The 18,210-nt window shown below is 46.5% G+C and overlaps 1 protein-coding gene across 1 annotated transcript in view; it reads left to right on the top strand.

The window, feature by feature from the left end:
• LOC126101523 (proline-rich protein 36-like) overlaps positions 1-18,210 on the top strand; it is a 323,227-nt gene that overhangs the window by 136,600 nt on the left and 168,417 nt on the right. Inside the window, exon 2 of the mRNA XM_049912165.1 lies at positions 8,664-8,781. Within this exon, the coding sequence (XP_049768122.1) occupies positions 8,695-8,781 (87 nt within the window). The 5' untranslated portion in view covers positions 8,664-8,694. The remainder of the gene's footprint in view (positions 1-8,663; positions 8,782-18,210) is intronic.

Here is an 18,210-nt window from a genome sequence, read left to right as displayed (position 1 = left end):
GTTTAGCTTTTGTTGATGTTCATCTTATATCCTCCTTTCAAGACACTATCCATTCCGTTCAACTGCTCTTCCAAGTCCTTTGCTGTCTCTGACATAATTACAATGTCATCGGCGAATCTCAAAGTTTATATTTCTTCTCCATGAATTTTAATACCTGCTCCGAATTTTTCTTTTGTTTCCTTTACTGCTTGCTCAATATACAAATTGAATAAAATCGGGGAGAGGCTACAACCCTGTCTCACTCCCTTCCCAACCACTGCCTCCCTTTCATGTCCCTCGACTCTTATAACTGCCATCTGGTTTCTGTACAAATTGTAACTAGCCTTTCGCTCCCTGTATTTTACCCCTGCCACCTTCAGAATTTGAAAGAGAGTATTCCAGTCAACATTGTCAAAAGCTTTCTCTAAGTCTACAAATGCTAGAGACGTAGATTTGACCTTCCTTAATCTAGCTTCTAAGATGCGTCGTAGGGTCAGTATTGCCTCAAGTGTTCCAACGTTTCTACGGAATCCAAACTGATCTTCCCCAAGGGCGGCTTCTACTAGTTTTTCCATTCTTCTGTAAAGAATTCTTGTTAGTATTTTGCAGCTGTGACTTATTAAACTGATAGTTCGGTAATTTTCACATATGTCAACGGAGACAAAAATGCCCGAAAGGAGAAAGGGCATTAGCGCGAGCCGTCCACGGCTTAGTTAAAAAGGCCTCCCTCCTCAGTCTTATCTGACGAGGTGTGTACCGTATTCCAGTGCGTTTCTTCGCCTCCTCGATAAACATTCCGACATCCAAGCCTGTTGCGGCCGTGGCAGGCTAAAAGCAGCTGCTGCTAGCCGTGCGAATGCGTGCGCCCAGTCCTCTGGTGGCGCGCGTGGTCGCTGCCGGGCAGCAGTGGTTCTGCGCGGGGTTCTCGCGCTCGCTTCGCAGCTTCGCCGTCCTCCTGTGCCCATGGAGCCCATCGTTTAGCGTCTACTGCTGAAACGCGCCGGGAAATGGCGCTGCAAACTCGCGATAATAAATCGCCCGCGTACGTCCGGCGTCAGGGAAATGCCATTTCCGAGAACCTCGCCGGCACAGCGGGCGGCTGGGGAGGGGTAGAGCGAGCGACCCTGGCAGCCGGCGGCCGCGTTCCAAGAAGGCGGGCGTTACTTCCAGCGCGCCGCCGCTCCATTGACGAACAGTTTCCAGCGCGGAGCGCCGGCCGCCTCAAAGGGCGCAGCGGGCCGTGCCGGCGCTTTGATGCCCGCTCTCCAGGCGTTCCAGCAAACACGCAGCGGCCCACGCCTCCACTCTCCGTGTCCGACCGACGTCGGCAGAGGGCGGCCCAGCCACGACGCGCTGCTTACTCGGCGACTACTGGTACCATAACTCAGCCGAGGTCCAGAATAACCGCCAACGTATTGTCCGTATTTAGTTCTCGCACCACTGTAAAGTTGAGTGATGTAGATGCCAGAGTCAGTTGTGTCACAAACAGCTGAAATCGACAAACTCGTAGGAAGCTCCAGCGCGTGATGCAATCCCTGTGATAATCTACACAGAATTTGTTGGCTGAGATGGCCCTCCTTTCAACCACAGTGAACCGTGAATTTACACTTTCAAAATCTTTTCTTAAAGAATGTACTTTATTTACTAGCGATTCATCAAGAACATTAACACATTTAATCACAATAGGTGAGCGTGGAAGTAGTTGCCGGGGAGTAACTGATGAAAATGAAATTACCTTTAACAAATGGTAATTTTATTCATAAAAGCCTTTTCAAAAACAGATTTAAAGTTTATAAGCAGAAAAGCACCCTCGAAATATCAAGTTACAATTTTATTCAGAGGCAGAAAGAACATTATTGACAGTATGAGCCTTCGGGCTGAGAAGCTTGCCGCTCCCTTTCAACACGGCGGTAGTCACGACCGCTCACAGCAACCTCTGAAAGACTACACTGGTGCAAATCTGCAGCACGCCAAATTACTTTAAACAAAAATTTTAACAACTCACACGAACACATTAGCTATGCACCCCGTAAGAGGGATGGAAGTGGTGCAAACACACAGACTAAGAAATTAATTGCCAACGAAAGTACAATTTGTTTTTAAAAGGACTCTTACGGTGGAAGGGTGGCAACTTTATAAAAATAACTATTTAAATAAAACCCATCAAAGTCAGACTTTCATAAAATGTACAACATGCTCAAAGACCTTGTAAAAAATAACTAGACCCACTGATGGCGCTGCAGTCGCGGGATTATTTGAACCTTCGGCTGGACGCCATTATAGTGGTTGTAGTCTGATGTGTTGTGTAGTATTGTTGTTTATGAAGACCCTGATTCAACGTTGTATATTTGTTGGGGCGTACATACAGTATTTGTTACTCGTAATTATATTGTCTGTACGTTCCAATCAAAAGAAGTACAATGGTGAAGAGCTGTACAGCGATTAATTGTACAAATAAATTCGAGAAAGGAACGACTGTTACATTTCACAGATATGTGAATATTTTAAGTTGTTTTCTATGTCAGTGCACTTGCTTAATAAATGTTTTTGTAACACGGTATTAGCATAATGTCTGTGCAACTATTTGCAGGTTTCCTTTCTCAAAACCACAGCTCTTACAAAAATGGTTACACGCTGTCAGCAGGCAAGATTTCCGACCGACAGAATACCATTTTATATGTTCTGATCATTTTGAAGAAAGTTGGCTGATCGGTAGTGTTTTCATGGTCTAGGTTAGGTTGAAACTTGATAATTTGGTCGTGAGTGGCCAAAGCACTATGCCATATATAACGCACTTCTCGTCATAAAATCTAAAGCAAGGTAGAGTCATAAAAATCTATTAACATAGTGGGCAAATCTTCGAGTATTTTGATGCATTTTGCGTACATCTATCGTTAATGAACTACGAAAAATGCTAGGGGTCCAGTACATAACTTTTAGCTACGGCAGATTCCATTTAGTACGTAAGATGAATTCATAAACAGTGACTAGTTGCTGTTTGTTCATAAAGTAAAAAGTATATTGTAGTAACGTATTTAAATGAGGCATGTTTGTGACGTAACTCAAGGGAAGGCATTTTATAACCAAAAGCGATGTATAAACAATCGAACTCCGCGCGTCAGTTGACCACTGTAATGGCCGCCGCCCAGCTATTCAATTTGTCCGCTCTTCACAGTCGACCACTCGTGCGGTTGTGGGGGCCTGAACATGCTCTACATTACACATATACCGCCTCGCAAGATGATAGGCAAGATAAAAACATATTTCAGGAATTCGGCCTTTACACTTTAATTCTATAAATTCGTTAAAACCGAATCCGACAACCATGACAGAGGCAGCTATTAAGGTACGGCAGACCGACAGACAGACAGACACTAACAGCCTAACAAATGCGGACGGGAGACAGACGAGCAAGCTGGGGACGAGAGACTGAAAACAAGTAGAATTTAACAAGTAAATGAAACAACATATGAGCAATCACTTAACTTCTAATAAACTGCGATTTCTGGCGAAGACCTGGTGTAGCACACCCAATTGCTCTCCCGAACCGTCCGCTGCCAGCCGTTTCAACGGACGCAGGAAGGCGCGCCTATCTCCCATCTCACGGCGTCGCAGCTCGCTCCGGCCAGACCGATGTCGTGGGTTGTCTCTTGTTGCTCTCGTGTCGGCCGCGAAGCCACTACCCCTCGCTATACTCGCGGCCCACTGGACTCACGTGGCGATCTCACATGCGCCGACGCTCAAGACGGACCAGTCATCTTGTGTACCAGTGCGCGACCGACCAACCGATCGATCCAACCGCCAATGCCGATTGCCTGAGCAAACTCGAGCAGACTGGCGGCCTAACACATACTAACACTCCGGACGACAGGCAGACACTAATCGCCTCACCAATACGGGCGAGGGACAGGCCCAGAATAACTTGGCTGACCAACCGACCAGACTCGCCCTGACTGACCGACTCACCATGCTGACAAGGGATCCTCCCCACCGCACCACCCTCAGACTTAGTTATAAGTTGGCACAGTCGATAGGCCTTGGAAAACTGAACACAGATCAATCGAGAAAACAGGAAGAAGTTGTTGGGAAGTATGAAAAAAATAAGCAAAATATACAAACTGAGTAGTCCATGGGCAAGATAGGCTTCAGCAAGGAAAATCTGCGCTCAGGAGCGCCGTGGTCTCGTGGTTAGCGTGAGCAGCTGCGGAGCGAGAGGTCCTTGGTTCAAGTCTTCCCTCGAGTGAAAAGTTTAATTTTTTATTTTCAGACAATTACCAAAGTTCAGGCACTCACACATAATCAACTTCGCTCTACAAAATTCCAGGACATGTTCAGATTTGCTTGGACATATGCAGGATTTGACGGTCTACACACGGAAAAATTTGAAAACGTTAAAAACATATGTTTCGACAGAGCACAAGGAAAACTATGCGACTGTGAAACTGTTGTATTCATTTGTTGCAGTTTATGTGACAAACTCTTATGTTTTCATCACTTTTTTGGGAGTGATTATCATATCCACAAGAAAACCTAAATCGGGCAAGATAGAAGAATATTTTCACCCATTCGCCAAGTGTACAAGTTAGGTGGGTCGACAACATATTCCTGTCATGTGACGCACATGCCGTCACCAGTGTCGTATAGAATATATCAGACGTGTTTTCCTGTGGAGGAATCGGTTGACCTATGACCTTGCGATCAAATGTTCTCGGTTCCCGTTGGAGAGGCACGTCCTTTGGTCTACTAATCGCACGGTTTTGCGGTGCGGTCGCAAAACACAGACACTAAACATATTACAGTGAACAGAGACGTCAATGAACGAACGGACAGATCATAATTTAGCGAAAATAAAAAAAGTAAACTTTCCACTCGAGGAAAGACTTGAACCAAGAACCTCTCGTTCCGCAATTGCTCACGCTAACCACGGGACCACAGCGCTCCTGAGTGCACATATTCCTTGATGATGCCTATCTTGCGCATGGACTACCCAGTTTGTATATTTTGCTTATTTTTTTCATAGTTCCACACAACTTCTTCCTGTTTTCTCGATTGATCTGTGTTCAGTTTTTCAAGGCCTATCCACTGTGCCAACATAACTAAATCTGAGGGGGGTGCGATGGGGAGGTTCCCTTGTGAGCTCATAGCGCCCCTTAAATGCACGTGAACAGGCAACTTTTGCCCTTGCCCACCAGAGGGAGACACCAAAGCTGCGATTGTCACAGCGACGCCACCGCCAGAAACGCAAGACGACTGCTTCACACTACGCGCTGCGGCGCGCTCTTCAAAACAGCAAATTATACCACGGCTAACATAGTAATGCAATAATGCAGAGACTCGCCGCGGTAACATAGAATAAAAAGTTCTCGGGTTTCCAGCAGCGTCGATTAAAATTACACGAGCTTTCCGCCAAGCATTCCTTGGCCATTGTTATGACACACGCTAGCTGCCGGCTGCGAGGTCGCTGGTGGCTCGGTGTTCGATGCGTCCGCTTGAAGAAAGCGATTACTGAATCCCACGCCGTGCCGAGCTGCAGCCCACGGTCTCTATTAAGCGTGTTATTGGCGCTTGTTATTTCGATGGCTTCCTTAATTACACAATCCTAGAAGCCGTTAGTGGGAACCACGACGGACGTTTTCTAAAGCTTGCTCAGCTAAAGCAGATTTCTCTCACACTCCTTGGTGCGTTGCACCACAGTGCGTACTGTTTGTTCGACGTAAGACTGGCCACACTCGCAAGGTGTCTTGTAGGCTGCAGGTCTTCTGAGACTTGTTGCTTCTTTAACTCAATCGAGAACAGCTGCCAACATGAGTAACGTGGAAGTAGATATCCTCGGAGTAGTAAAGCAACTTAAATCACTTAATAAAACCAATTCTTCCGGTCCAGACAGTATACCAATTAGGTTCCTTTCGGAGTATGCTGACGCAATAGTTCCATACTTAGCAATCATATACAACCGTTCCCTCGACGAAAGTTCCGTACCCAAAGACTGGAAAGTTGCACAGGTCACACCGATATTCAAGAAAGGTGGTATGAGTTGGGTTGGGTTGGGTTGTTTGGGGGAAGAGACCAAACTGCGAGGTCATCGGTCTCATCGGATTAGGGAAGGACGGGGAAGGAAGTCGGCCGTACCCTTTCAAAGGAACCATCCCAGCATTTGCCTGGAGCGATTTAGGGAAATCACGGGAAACCTAAATCAGGATGGCCGGACGCGGGATTGAACCGTCGTCCTGCCGAATGCGAGTCCAGTGTGCTAACCACCGCGCCACCTCGTTCGGTGTAGCAGGAGTAATCCACTAAATTACAGACGCACATCAGTAACGTCGATATGCAGCAGGAGCCAAGTTTGCAGTGGTTTTTAGTCTTCATCCTCCATAATGATGCTTTGCGTCGTCTCTCAAGAGACTCCAGGAACTAAAGCCATACTGTATCTCTCACCGGGTTTACTTTAAGAAAACTCAGTAAACAGTTTTTCCGTGCCTGCTAATCCCTCCGCTGTTATTCAGTTTAGTCGTTATAGCGGGAAGTCCCCAAACATGTGAATACAATGTCACTTCTGTCTGAAAATAAAAATATTGCCACGTTTTAATTTGTACCTCATTCTCACAAGCGCGACGCATATGTAAAATTTAATTTCGCTTTCAGGGGCTCTGAGACTTTTGTCTTCTCCGTTACGGCTACGCTATTTAGCCTACTTTCCTTTACGAGCGAGGTCCTGCATTGTTTTCGTGATCTTTGTTTCAAAGCACATTAGTGGCGCCCGTGCTTATTGTACGTAACACAAAGACGAAGAATACAATGAAAAAGTAGGTGTAACAGCACTGATATGAAGAATACGAGCTCACAGCGCTTCACAAGGAAAATAATATGAAGAATGTGTCGAGCTTAGTATAACAATTTAAAATATAGAAAAATAGTTGGTAAAACACGAGGGCATACTGAAAAGTGCTGTTCCTGAATATTTTATTGTGTTCTCAGTATCGGTGTCACGCATGTGACAGGCGAATTTCCTACTTCGCTGACGCAAGATGCAACCCCATGTCGCTAGAGAGCTCCGAATTGTAGGGTGTGATATGGCGGTATGTAACGTGACTATGTCTGTGCGTGAGGAATAGCGTCCTGTATCCGTGTTTCTCCACACGTGGGGGATCCTCTCCTTCATCATGACAACGCCATGACACTACTGGCCATTAAACTTGCTGCACCACGACGATGACATGCTACAGACGCGAAATTTAACCGACAGGAAGAAGATGCTGTGATATGCAAATGATTACTTTTCAGAGCATTCACACGAAGTTGGCGCCGGTGGCGACACCTACAACGTGCTGACACGAGGAAAGTTTCCAACCGATTTCTCACACACAAACAGCAGTTGACCGGCGTTGCCTGATGAAACGTTGTTGTGATGCCTCGTGTAAGGAGGAGAAATGCGTACCAACACGTTTCCGACTTTGATAAAGGTGGGTTTGTAGCCTATCGCGATTGCGGTTTACCGTATCGCGACATTGCTGCTCGCGTTGGTCGAGATCCAATGACTGTTAGCGGAATATGGAATCGATGGGTTCAGGAGGGTAATACGGAACGCCGTGCTGGATCCTAACGGCCTCGTATCACTAGCAGTTGAGATGACACACATCTTATCCGCATGTCTGTAACGGATCGTGCAGCCACGTCTCGATCCCTGAGTCAACAGATGGGGACGTTTTCAAGACAACAGCCATCTGCACGACCAGTTTGACGACGTTTGCAGATCCATGGACTCGGAGATCACGGCTGCGGTTACACTTCACGCTGCATCACAGACAGGAGCGCCTGCGATGGTGTACTCAACGACGAACGTGGGAGCACGAATGGCAAAACGTCATTTTTTCGGATGAATCCAGGTTCTGTTTAGAGCATCACGATGGTTGCATCCGTGTTTGGCGACATCGCGGTGAACGCACATTGGAAGCGTATATTAGTCATCGCCATACTGGCGTATCAGCCGGCGAGATGGTATGGGGTACCATTGGTTACACGTCTCGGCCACCTGTTGTTCGCATTGACGGCACTTTGAACAGTGGACGTCACATTTCAGATGTGTTACGACCCGTGTCTCTACCCTTCATTCGATCCCTGTGAAACCCTACATTTCAGCAGGATAATGCACGACCTGTTGCAGGTCCTGTACGGGCCTTTATGGATACAGAAAATGTTCGACTGCTGCCCTGGCCATCACATTCTCCAGATCTCTCACCAATTGAAAACGTCTGGTCTATGGTGGCCGAGCAAGTGGCCCGTCACAATACGCCAGTCACTGCTCTTGACGAACTATGGTATCGTTGCTGAAGCTGCATGGGCAGCTGTACCTGTACACGCCATCCACGCTCTGTTTGACTCAGTGCCCAGGCGTATCAACGGCGTTATTACGGCCTGAGGTGGTTGTTCTGGTTACTGATTTCTCAGGATCTATGCACCCAAATTGCGTGAAAATGTAATGAGATGTCAGTTCTAGTATATTTGTCCAATAAATACCCGTTTATCATCTGCATTTCTTCTTGATGTAGCAATTTTAATGGCCAGTAGTGTAAAAGTGATATTCGCAGCAAAGTCGTGTGTGTCAGTATTTCTCTAGATGTAACGTGACGATCCCTGCTTCTGCGCGAACTCCTGCAGTGACAACGGTGTGTTGCGTTGTGTTGCAGACGGCGCAGCAGCGTCGGCTAGCGGAGGGCCATGGGTTCGCTGCCGAACCTGCACGCCATCGGCTCGGAGCGGCCGGCGGCCAGCCGCCTGCAGCCCTGGGATGACTGCATGCTCGAGGTGGGCCCCGGGCTGGCGCCAGCAGCCAGCATCGCACCAGGCCGGGAACGCCTGCCGCATCATCATTCTGCACAGTGCTTGCAAGCCAGAACGAAAGCTCGGGAAACAAGTCGAAAAACTCAGTTCAGCATGCCGTTTTAATCTCGGGGGAGTGGCATGTAATGCCCAAAAAGTAAAGGCCACCAAAATATTTAGTTACTACAAAAAGTTATCAAATAAGGCGGTGTTAGCAGGAAGATGGTTCTTGAGACAATACGAGACTGGAATAGAAGGGATAGAGGTTGTAATGGTTCTTTATTTACGTGACCATTACGCCACTCCAACTCCAGTCCTCGATACCAGTAATATCGTACTACTTTTCTGCGAAGTAACAGACATATTTTTGCGACAATATTCATATTTGGTTTTAATAATGTATCGATATATTACAGTGATATGGTTCTTGTGTGTATTCATTTCTGTGAGACTGTCATAATCTTTGACTTACTTGTAACGGTTTTGGCGCGAATTTCCACAGAGGAGTCTTTGTTTCACTTTCCAGAAGTTAAGTTGTTATTTCGCTTTGTAAAAGAACAGTCAAGTCTTGTGTTTGGTTAAAGTGGTAATTAAATATATGAAGATTGATACAAAACTGTTTTCTTGGTGAAGTGACAATTAAGAAGAACTATATGTGAATTTACAAGAAGTTTAACAAAAATGTCGATCGCGAACACCAGGTCAAAAATTATTTCTACCATACCATTGTTCTGATCTGGGATTGTTTGATCATTAAGAATTTCCTGGAAAACGCATTTGTTTGGTCTTCAAGTATTGCTAAAATACAGATCTGGACCTTCTAGCAGTAAAGTGGAATCACCCTAGAATCAACAAGATGAGCCATAACATCTTCGACGAAAGATAAGTGCCAAAATTTATGACTTTTTTTACAGTGACTACATTATTTCCATTCTGACGGTACCATCCATAATCAATAACTTTGTTGTTGCCCGATAAAGCGAACATATGCTGCGTGAGAAATATTATTAATCTGATTTCTAACCTACTTGCAAGTGGTGGTATTGTTATAAGGTACTGAAAGTACCGTCCGCCACACACCGTCAGGTGGCTTGCGGGGTATGGATGTACATGTAGATGGAGATGTAGATGTAGATGTAGACATAGTGAGCACATGTCCGTATCTCACAAACCAAGCAGCAGCAGTAGACGGTACTGAGATTTGTAAAACCGACGTTCGTCCTTCAAGATATCATGAACGTCTTGTTTAATATTGCTGCATGCAAAGTGTTCATCAGTAAATCTCGTACGATGTCCTGACTTCACATACATCATTCTGAAAACTTCTGGTCACAGATACGATACCATACAGTGACAAACTTTTTCAGTTTCGCAATCAGTAAGCAGCGGTAAAACTAAACAAGTTCACCTTCTCTGCACTTTTCTTTCAGCAAGGCACCTACTTGCAAATCAATTATCTCTAGCTGTAGTGCAAGAGCCAAATCATCAAGGCTACAATCAAACGAATTCTGGAGCAGAAGAATGTTACTCTCACTTCCGTCAAGATGGAAAACCTCTTTAGAAACGCTTGCCGGCCGAAGTGGCCGTCCGGTTAAAGGCGCTGCAGTCTGGAACCGCAAGACCGCTACGGTCGCAGATTCGAATCCTCCCTCGGGCATGGATGTTTGTGATGTCCTTAGGTTAGTTAGGTTTAACTAGTTCTAAGTTCTAGGGGACTAATGACCTCAGCAGTTGAGTCCCATAGTGCTCAGAGCCATTTGAACCATTTTTTAGAAACGCTTCTTCAAGTCACGAGTAACTTTTCCCGGAAAATAAGGGTCGACATCTTAGACGATCGTAGCACGAAACTCTTTGAATAAGTGAATATAAGAAAAGGTTTCTCCTTCCAGTTATGCTTCTATTGTGTTGGCAGAAGAGCCAACACCGTGTTGCTAGAGGAGGCCGAAATGCACGCTTTTAAGCTCACGCAGGCTGGCGTGAGGTCTGGAAAATGACAATGTAATTAATATAGCCAATAAGGTACGTTGCTGCTGGAATACTTAATTTTAATCCATAATTGGTGTACATCTCTCTTGACTATACATGCTTCACAATCTCAATATTAACTGGTAATGGCGCCTTGCTAGGTCGTAGTAAATGACTTAGCTGAAGGCTATGCTAACTATCGTCTCGGCAAATGAGAGCGTAGTTGTCAGTGTAGCATCGCTAGCAAAGTCGGCTGTACAACTGGGGCGAGTGCTAGGAAGTGTCTCTAGACCTGCCGTGTGGCGGCGCTCGGTCTGCAATCATTGACAGTGGCGACACGCGGGTCCGTCGTATACCAGCGGACCGCGGCCGATTTAAAGGCTACCACCTAGCAAGTGTGGTGTCTGGCGGTGACACCACAGCTTCAATGACAGCTTCCTCCGTAATCCTTTGGTGATTCTGTAGAGATCACAGACGAGATCTCCTTTCCCTGAATTACCAAGTTCAGCTCGTTCCTGTGGGGTGTGATGCTGATCAAAAATAACTTGCACTCCCAGGTGCGATGTGATAGCTGTGGCTGAACTCTATCTTTTTCAGTGATTAAAACATCCGTTTCGTTTCGGAGCCTGTAAAAACGAAAGAGAACTGTTCTGCAGGTGAGCCGCCCCACAGCTGTGCGGCAAGACAGTTCACAGAATTCGGCACCAGTTTCTTCAAGAAAATCCTGGAATTGATGGTGACTGAGTGCATCACCTGAATGAAAATCGCAGGCGATGCTGCTAGTTTCAGTGCGCAAGAGATATTTAATTCCTTCCCACAGAGTCCTTGTTGATATATGAAGCAGTTTATGAACAGAGCCCCCTGGAATTTGCAAGTCTTTAGGAGTCCTGACCACTGAACATAGAAAACTTAAGGCACATAGCAACCAGGAGGTCCCCTGACATGTGAAGCTCTCCTAGTATTCTAAACATAATATTTTAGATCGTTCAGAATGTTTCGTGTTCCATATGTCTGATTAAGTAAATTCAAGTACGGATGAACTGACACGGCAGGTCGGATCCTTCCCGTGGGGCGTAGTTTGGTGACCCCTGCTCTAAAGCACTGGCCTCGTATCCGCTTTTGCTGTAGAGTGCCGACACCAGACGTCTGTGATGGGTGTACTACTCTGCCAGTCTACCATTGTGTCACACGTAACACATTACCTGTGATGACACATTATTGACACACGCTTAGACGGCGCATCCGTGCTAAGAATCACCATTTTAATAGCCATTCGGAGAACTGTTCTATCCAAACTCTTGACAGCTTACATAATTCGTGGGAAAAGTTCTTCTGCCGTAAAGTACAGCAGTTAGTTTCCATTTTCTGTACATCACATAGACGATTTTGATCGACTTGGGTCAGTTTACATGCTATGGATATGTCATTTATTGGTGAGAAAGCACCTCGTGTTGGCCATTTGAAGGTTAACAGATATTTTTCATAAGAGTCAACGTATCCATCTCTAATACTGTTATTTATATACAAGTATCTACAGGGTGTTTCAAAAATGACCGGTGTATTTGAAACGGCAATAAAAACTAAACGAGCAGCGATAGAAATACACCGTTTGTTGCAATATGCTTGGGACAACAGTACATTTTGAGACGGACAAACTTTCGAAATTACAGTAGTTACAATTTTCAACAACAGATGGCGCTGCAAGTGATGTGAAAGATATAGAAGACAACGCAGTCTGTGGGTGCGCCATTCTGTACGTCGTCTTTCTGCTGTAAGCGTGTGCTGTTCACAACGTGCAAGTGTGCTGTAGACAACATGGTTTATTCCTTAGAACAGAGGATTTTTCTGGTGTTGGATTTCCACCGCCTAGAACACTGTGTTGTTGCAACAAGACGAAGTTTTCAACGGAGGTTTAATGTAACCAAAGGACCGAAAAGCGATACAATAAAGGATCTGTTTGAAAAATATCAACGGACTGGGAACGTGACGGATGAATGTGCTGGAAACGTAGGGCGACCGCGTACGGCAACCGCAGAGGGCAACGCGCAGCTAGTGCAGCAGGTGATCCGACAGCGGCCTCGGGTTTCCGTTCGCCGTGTTGCAGCTGCGGTCCAAATGACGCCAACGTCCACGTATCGTCTCATGCGCCAGAGTTTACACCTCTATCCGTACAAAATTCAAACACGGCAACCCCTCAGCGCCGCTACCATTGCTGCACGAGAGACATTCGCTAACGATATAGTGCACAGGATTGATGACGGCGATATGCATGTGGGCAGCATTTGGTTTACTGACGAAGCTTATTTTTACCTGGACGGCTTCGTCAATAAACGGAACTGGCGCATATGGGGAACCGAAAAGCCCCATGTTGCAGTCCCATCGTCCCTGCATCCTCAAAAAGTACTGGTCTGGACCGCCATTTCTTCCAAAGGAATCATTGGCCCATTTTTCAGATCCGAAACGATTACTGCATCACGCTATCTGGACATTCTTCGTGAATTTGTGGCGGTACAAACTGCCTTAGACGACACTGCGAACACCTCGTGGTTTATGCAAGATGGTGCCCAGCCACATCGCACGGCCGACGTCTTTAATTTCCTGAATGAATATTTCGATGATCGTGTGATTGCTTTGGGCTATCCGAAACATACAGGAGGCGGCGTGGATTGGCCTCCCTATTCGCCAGACATGAACCCCTGTGACTTCTTTCTGTGGGGACACTTGAAAGACCAGGTGTACCGCCAGAATCCAGAAACAATTGAACAGCTGAAGCAGTACATCTCATCTGCATGTGAAGCCATTAAGCCAGACACGTTGTCAAAGGTTTCGGGTAATTTCATTCAGAGACTACGCCATATTATTGCTACGCATGGTGGATATGTGGAAAATATCGTACTATAGAGTTTCCCAGACCGCAGCGCCATCTGTTGTTGAAAATTGTAACTACTGTAATTTCGAAAGTTTGTCTGCCTGAAAACGTACTGTTGTTCCAAGCATATTGCAACAAACGGTGTATTTCTATTGCTGCTCGTTTAGTTTTTATTGCCGTTTCAAATTTACCGGTCATTTTTGAAACACCTTGTAACTAGAAACTTAAATTTACGAATCTTTACCTTTTTAGCACAAATGCTGCCAGCTCGTAGTTGAAAATTAATCTATGGAACAGAAGACGCTGTCTGGAAGAAATGATTTTAGACTAGATTTCAGTTTCACTATGCTACATACCAGGTACTTTGTATTACTGAGCAATGAACAGAAATTTTTGAAGCTGTATACTGAACACTTTTCCGCACCACTGACAGCTCTAGCAGTGAGCAATGACTAATAAATTTCGTTTTCCCCTCCAGAGTTATAGCTGTGGACAGCACATTTCTCAAATTGTGTTGAATTATGTACTACGACTTTCGTAAACGGATGTGTTTATTGAGAAGAAGGGTCTCCGATTTCATCACTCCATTAGGAAACGTACAGAATCTTAAACATGGCTGCGAAACAGCAACTGTCTAAATCTGACTAGGTTGAAAAATCGGCCAGCCGGTTGCAACGAAGGTTTATTCGCCCTACTTCTGAAAAAGATATTTTTATAAACATTGAAACCATGGCCAAGGATTAGTAAAGCTTTACTTGCAACTGGTTGGCTCGTCAAACGTACAGAAGACGACTGCGGCCGACCGCTGCATATTGTTCGCACTGCTCACTTTTGTATGAGGACTTGCCGAAAAGTAAGGCCACCGAATTTTCAATATGAAAACTTTTTTTTAATAAAACAAACGTTATTTACGTTCTACATGTCCGAAATAACAGACACCATATCCATATAAGTATATAGTGCTGGCAATACCGGCCATGACCTTCTTCTTCCGTGCGGATGCACACATATCACCCGAACTCTTACGGGACTTGGTAGTAATGTTTTCCACGAGTAATGAGTGTGTTGGGGAGGGACACTACGAATGTAGAGTGTGGACATATAAGGTGAGAATGTAGGTCTCGCGGGAGTGCGTGCGCGAGGTAGTTCCTGCAGTCGCAGTATCCTCGGTGCCCCCTTTGGCTCAGATGGAAGCCGGCGCGGTAGCTCAGCGTGTTCGGTCAGAGGGTTAGCAGCCCTCTGCAATAAAAAAAACTGAGCTAATCGATCAACAACGAACTTAAACGGATGTCTTACGACGTCCGCCCCGAGCAGATGCAACGAACAAAAGCGAACAAAGTGAGATTAAAAAAAAAAAGATGAATAGAGCGTCTGTCGTGTAAGCAGGAGATCCGAGGTTCGAGTCCCGGTCGGGGCACACATTTTCACCTGTCCCTGTTGATATACACTCCTGGAAATGGAAAAAAGAACACATTGACACCGGTGTGTCAGACCCACCATACTTGCTCCGGACACTGCGAGAGGGCTGTACAAGCAATGATCACACGCACGGCACAGCGGACACACCAGGAACCGCGGTGTTGGCCGTCGAATGGCGCTAGCTGCGCAGCATTTGTGCACCGCCGCCGTCAGTGTCAGCCAGTTTGCCGTGGCATACGGAGCTCCATCGCAGTCTTTAACACTGGTAGCATGCCGCGACAGCGTGGACGTGAACCGTATGTGCAGTTGACGGACTTTGAGCGAGGGCGTATAGTGGGCATGCGGGAGGCTGGGTGGACGTACCGCCGAATTGCTCAACACGTGGGGCGTGAGGTCTCCACAGTACGTCGATGTTGTCGCCAGTGGTCGGCGGAAGGTGCACGTGCCCGTCGACCTGGGACCGGACCGCAGCGACGCACGGATGCACGCCAAGACCGTAGGATCCTACGCAGTGCCGTAGGGGACCGCACCGCCACTTCCCAGCAAATTAGGGACACTGTTGCTCCTGGGGTATCGGCGAGGACCATTCGCAACCGTCTCCATGAAGCTGGGCTACGGTCCCGCACACCGTTAGGCCGTCTTCCGCTCACGCCCCAACATCGTGCAGCCCGCCTCCAGTGGTGTCGCGACAGGCGTGAATGAGGGACGAATGAAGACGTGTCGTCTTCAGCGATGAGAGTCGCTTCTGCCTTGGTGCCAATGATGGTCGTATGCGTGTTTGGCGCCGTGCAGGTGAGCGCGACAATCAGGACCGCATACGACCGAGGCACACAGGGCCAACACCCGGCATCATGGTGTGGGGAGCGATCTCCTACACTGGCCGTACACCACTGGTGATCGTCGAGGGGACACTGAATAGTGCACGGTACATCCAAACCGTCATCGAACCCATCGTTCTACCATTCCTAGACCGGCAAGGGAACTTGCTGTTCCAACAGGACAATGCACGTCCGCATGTATCCCGTGCCACCCAACGTGCTCTAGAAGGTGTAAGTCAACTACCCTGGCCAGCAAGATCTCCGGATCTGTCCCCCATTGAGCATGTTTGGGACTGGATGAAGCGTCGTCTCACGTGGTCTGCACGTCCAGCACGAACGCTGGTCCAACTGAGGCGCCAGGTGGAAATGGCATGGCAAGCCGTTCCACAGGACTACATCCAGCATCTCTACGATCGTCTCCATGGGAGAATAGCAGCCTGCATTGCTGCGAAAGGTGGATATACACTGTACTAGTGCCGACATTGTGCATGCTCTGTTGCCTGTGTCTATGTGCCTGTGGTTCTGTCAGTGTGATCATGTGATGTATCTGACCCCAGGAATGTGTCAATAAAGTTTCCCCTTCCTGGGACAATGAATTCACGGTGTTCTTATTTCAATTTCCAGGAGTTTATATCAACACCCGTCAGCAGCTGACGGTATTAATACATAATTCTAATTAACTCCACTTTCAGTTGCATGAGTTCGTCCATTAGCAAAATTGGCGCATTTAGGGGACTGAGAATCTGCATTTCGCGATCGAGAAGTCTGTTCACCCTCAACGGGTGACTGTGTGGTGCGCAGTGTCCAGTCGCGGAATAATCGGTGCGATATTGCTTGATGGCACGGTGACTATCGAACGGTACGTGGAAGTTTTGGTGGATGATTTCATCCCCATTATCCAAAGTGACCCTGATTTCAATAAGATGTGTTTCATGCAAGATGGAGCTCGACCTCATGGAAGCAGGAGAGCGTTTGATGTCCTGGAGAAGCGTTTTGGGGACCGCATTCTGGCTCTGGGGTACCCAAAGGCCACTGGCATAGGCCTCAATTGGCCGCCATATTTTCAGGATCTGAACATATGCGACTCCTTTTTGTGTGGCTATATTAAAGACAGGGTGTACAGGAATCATATTAAAAGCATTTCTGAGCTGAAAACAGCCATTCAGGAGGTCATCTACAGAATCACTTCAGCGGGTCATGCAGAATTTCGCTAGTCGTCTGCCCCACATCATCGCCAATGATGGTACGCATATCGAACATGTCAGTAATTAACGAATGACAAAGCAGAAAAAACCATAAACTGCTACTAAATGATATAATAAACGTTTGACTTGAATGTCATATGTGACACTACAAGTTCGTAATATGTAGAAGTACTTTGTATAAATTACAAATATATACAGGGTTATTACAAATGATTGAAGCGTTTTCACAGCTCTACAATAACTTTATTATTTGAGATATTTTCACAATGCTTTGCACACGCATACAAAAACTCAAAAAGTTTTTTTAGGCATTCACAAATGTTCGATATGTGCCCCTTTAGTGATTCGGCAGACACCAAGCCGATAATCAAGTTCCTCCCACACTCGGCGCAGCATGTCCCCATCAATCGTTGATGCGAGCTCGCAGTTCTGGCACATTTCTTGGTAGAGGAGGTTTAAACACGGAATCTTTCACATAACCCCACAGAAAGAAATCGCATGGGGTTACGTCGGGAGAGCGTGGAGGCCATGACATGAATTGCTGATCATGATCTCCACCACCACCGATCCATCGGTTTTCCAATCTCCTGTTTAAGAAATGCCGAACATCATGATGGAAGTGCGGTGGAGCACCATCCTGTTGAAAGATGAAGTCGGCACTGTCGGTCTCCAGTTCTGGCATGAGCCAATTTTCCAGCATGTCCACATACACGTGTCCTGTAACGTTTTTTTCGCAGAAGAAAAAGGGGCCGTAAAGTTTAAACTGTGAGATTGCACAAAACACGTTAACTTTTGGTGAATTGCGAATTTGCTGCACGAATGCGTGAGGATTCTCTACCGCCCAGATTTGCACATTGTGTCTGTTCACTTCACCATTAAGAAAAAATGTTGCTTCATCACTGAAAACAAGTTTCGCACTGGACGCATCCTGTTCCATGAGCTGTTGCAACCGCGCCGAAAATTCAAAGCGTTTGACTTTGTCATCGGGTGTCAGGCCTTGTAGCAATTGTAAACGGTAAGGCTTCTGCTTTAGCCTTTTCCGTAAGATTTTCCAAACCGTCGGCTGTGGTACGTTTAGCTCCCTGCTTGCTTTATTCGTCGACTTCCGCGGGCTACGCGTGAAACTTGCCCGCACGCG

This window comes from Schistocerca cancellata, chromosome 9 (assembly GCF_023864275.1).
Source record: "Schistocerca cancellata isolate TAMUIC-IGC-003103 chromosome 9, iqSchCanc2.1, whole genome shotgun sequence".
Taxonomy (NCBI): Eukaryota; Metazoa; Arthropoda; class Insecta; order Orthoptera; family Acrididae; genus Schistocerca; species Schistocerca cancellata.
Note: the sequence above shows the minus strand (reverse complement) of the source record. Positions and strands in the feature narration are given on the sequence as shown.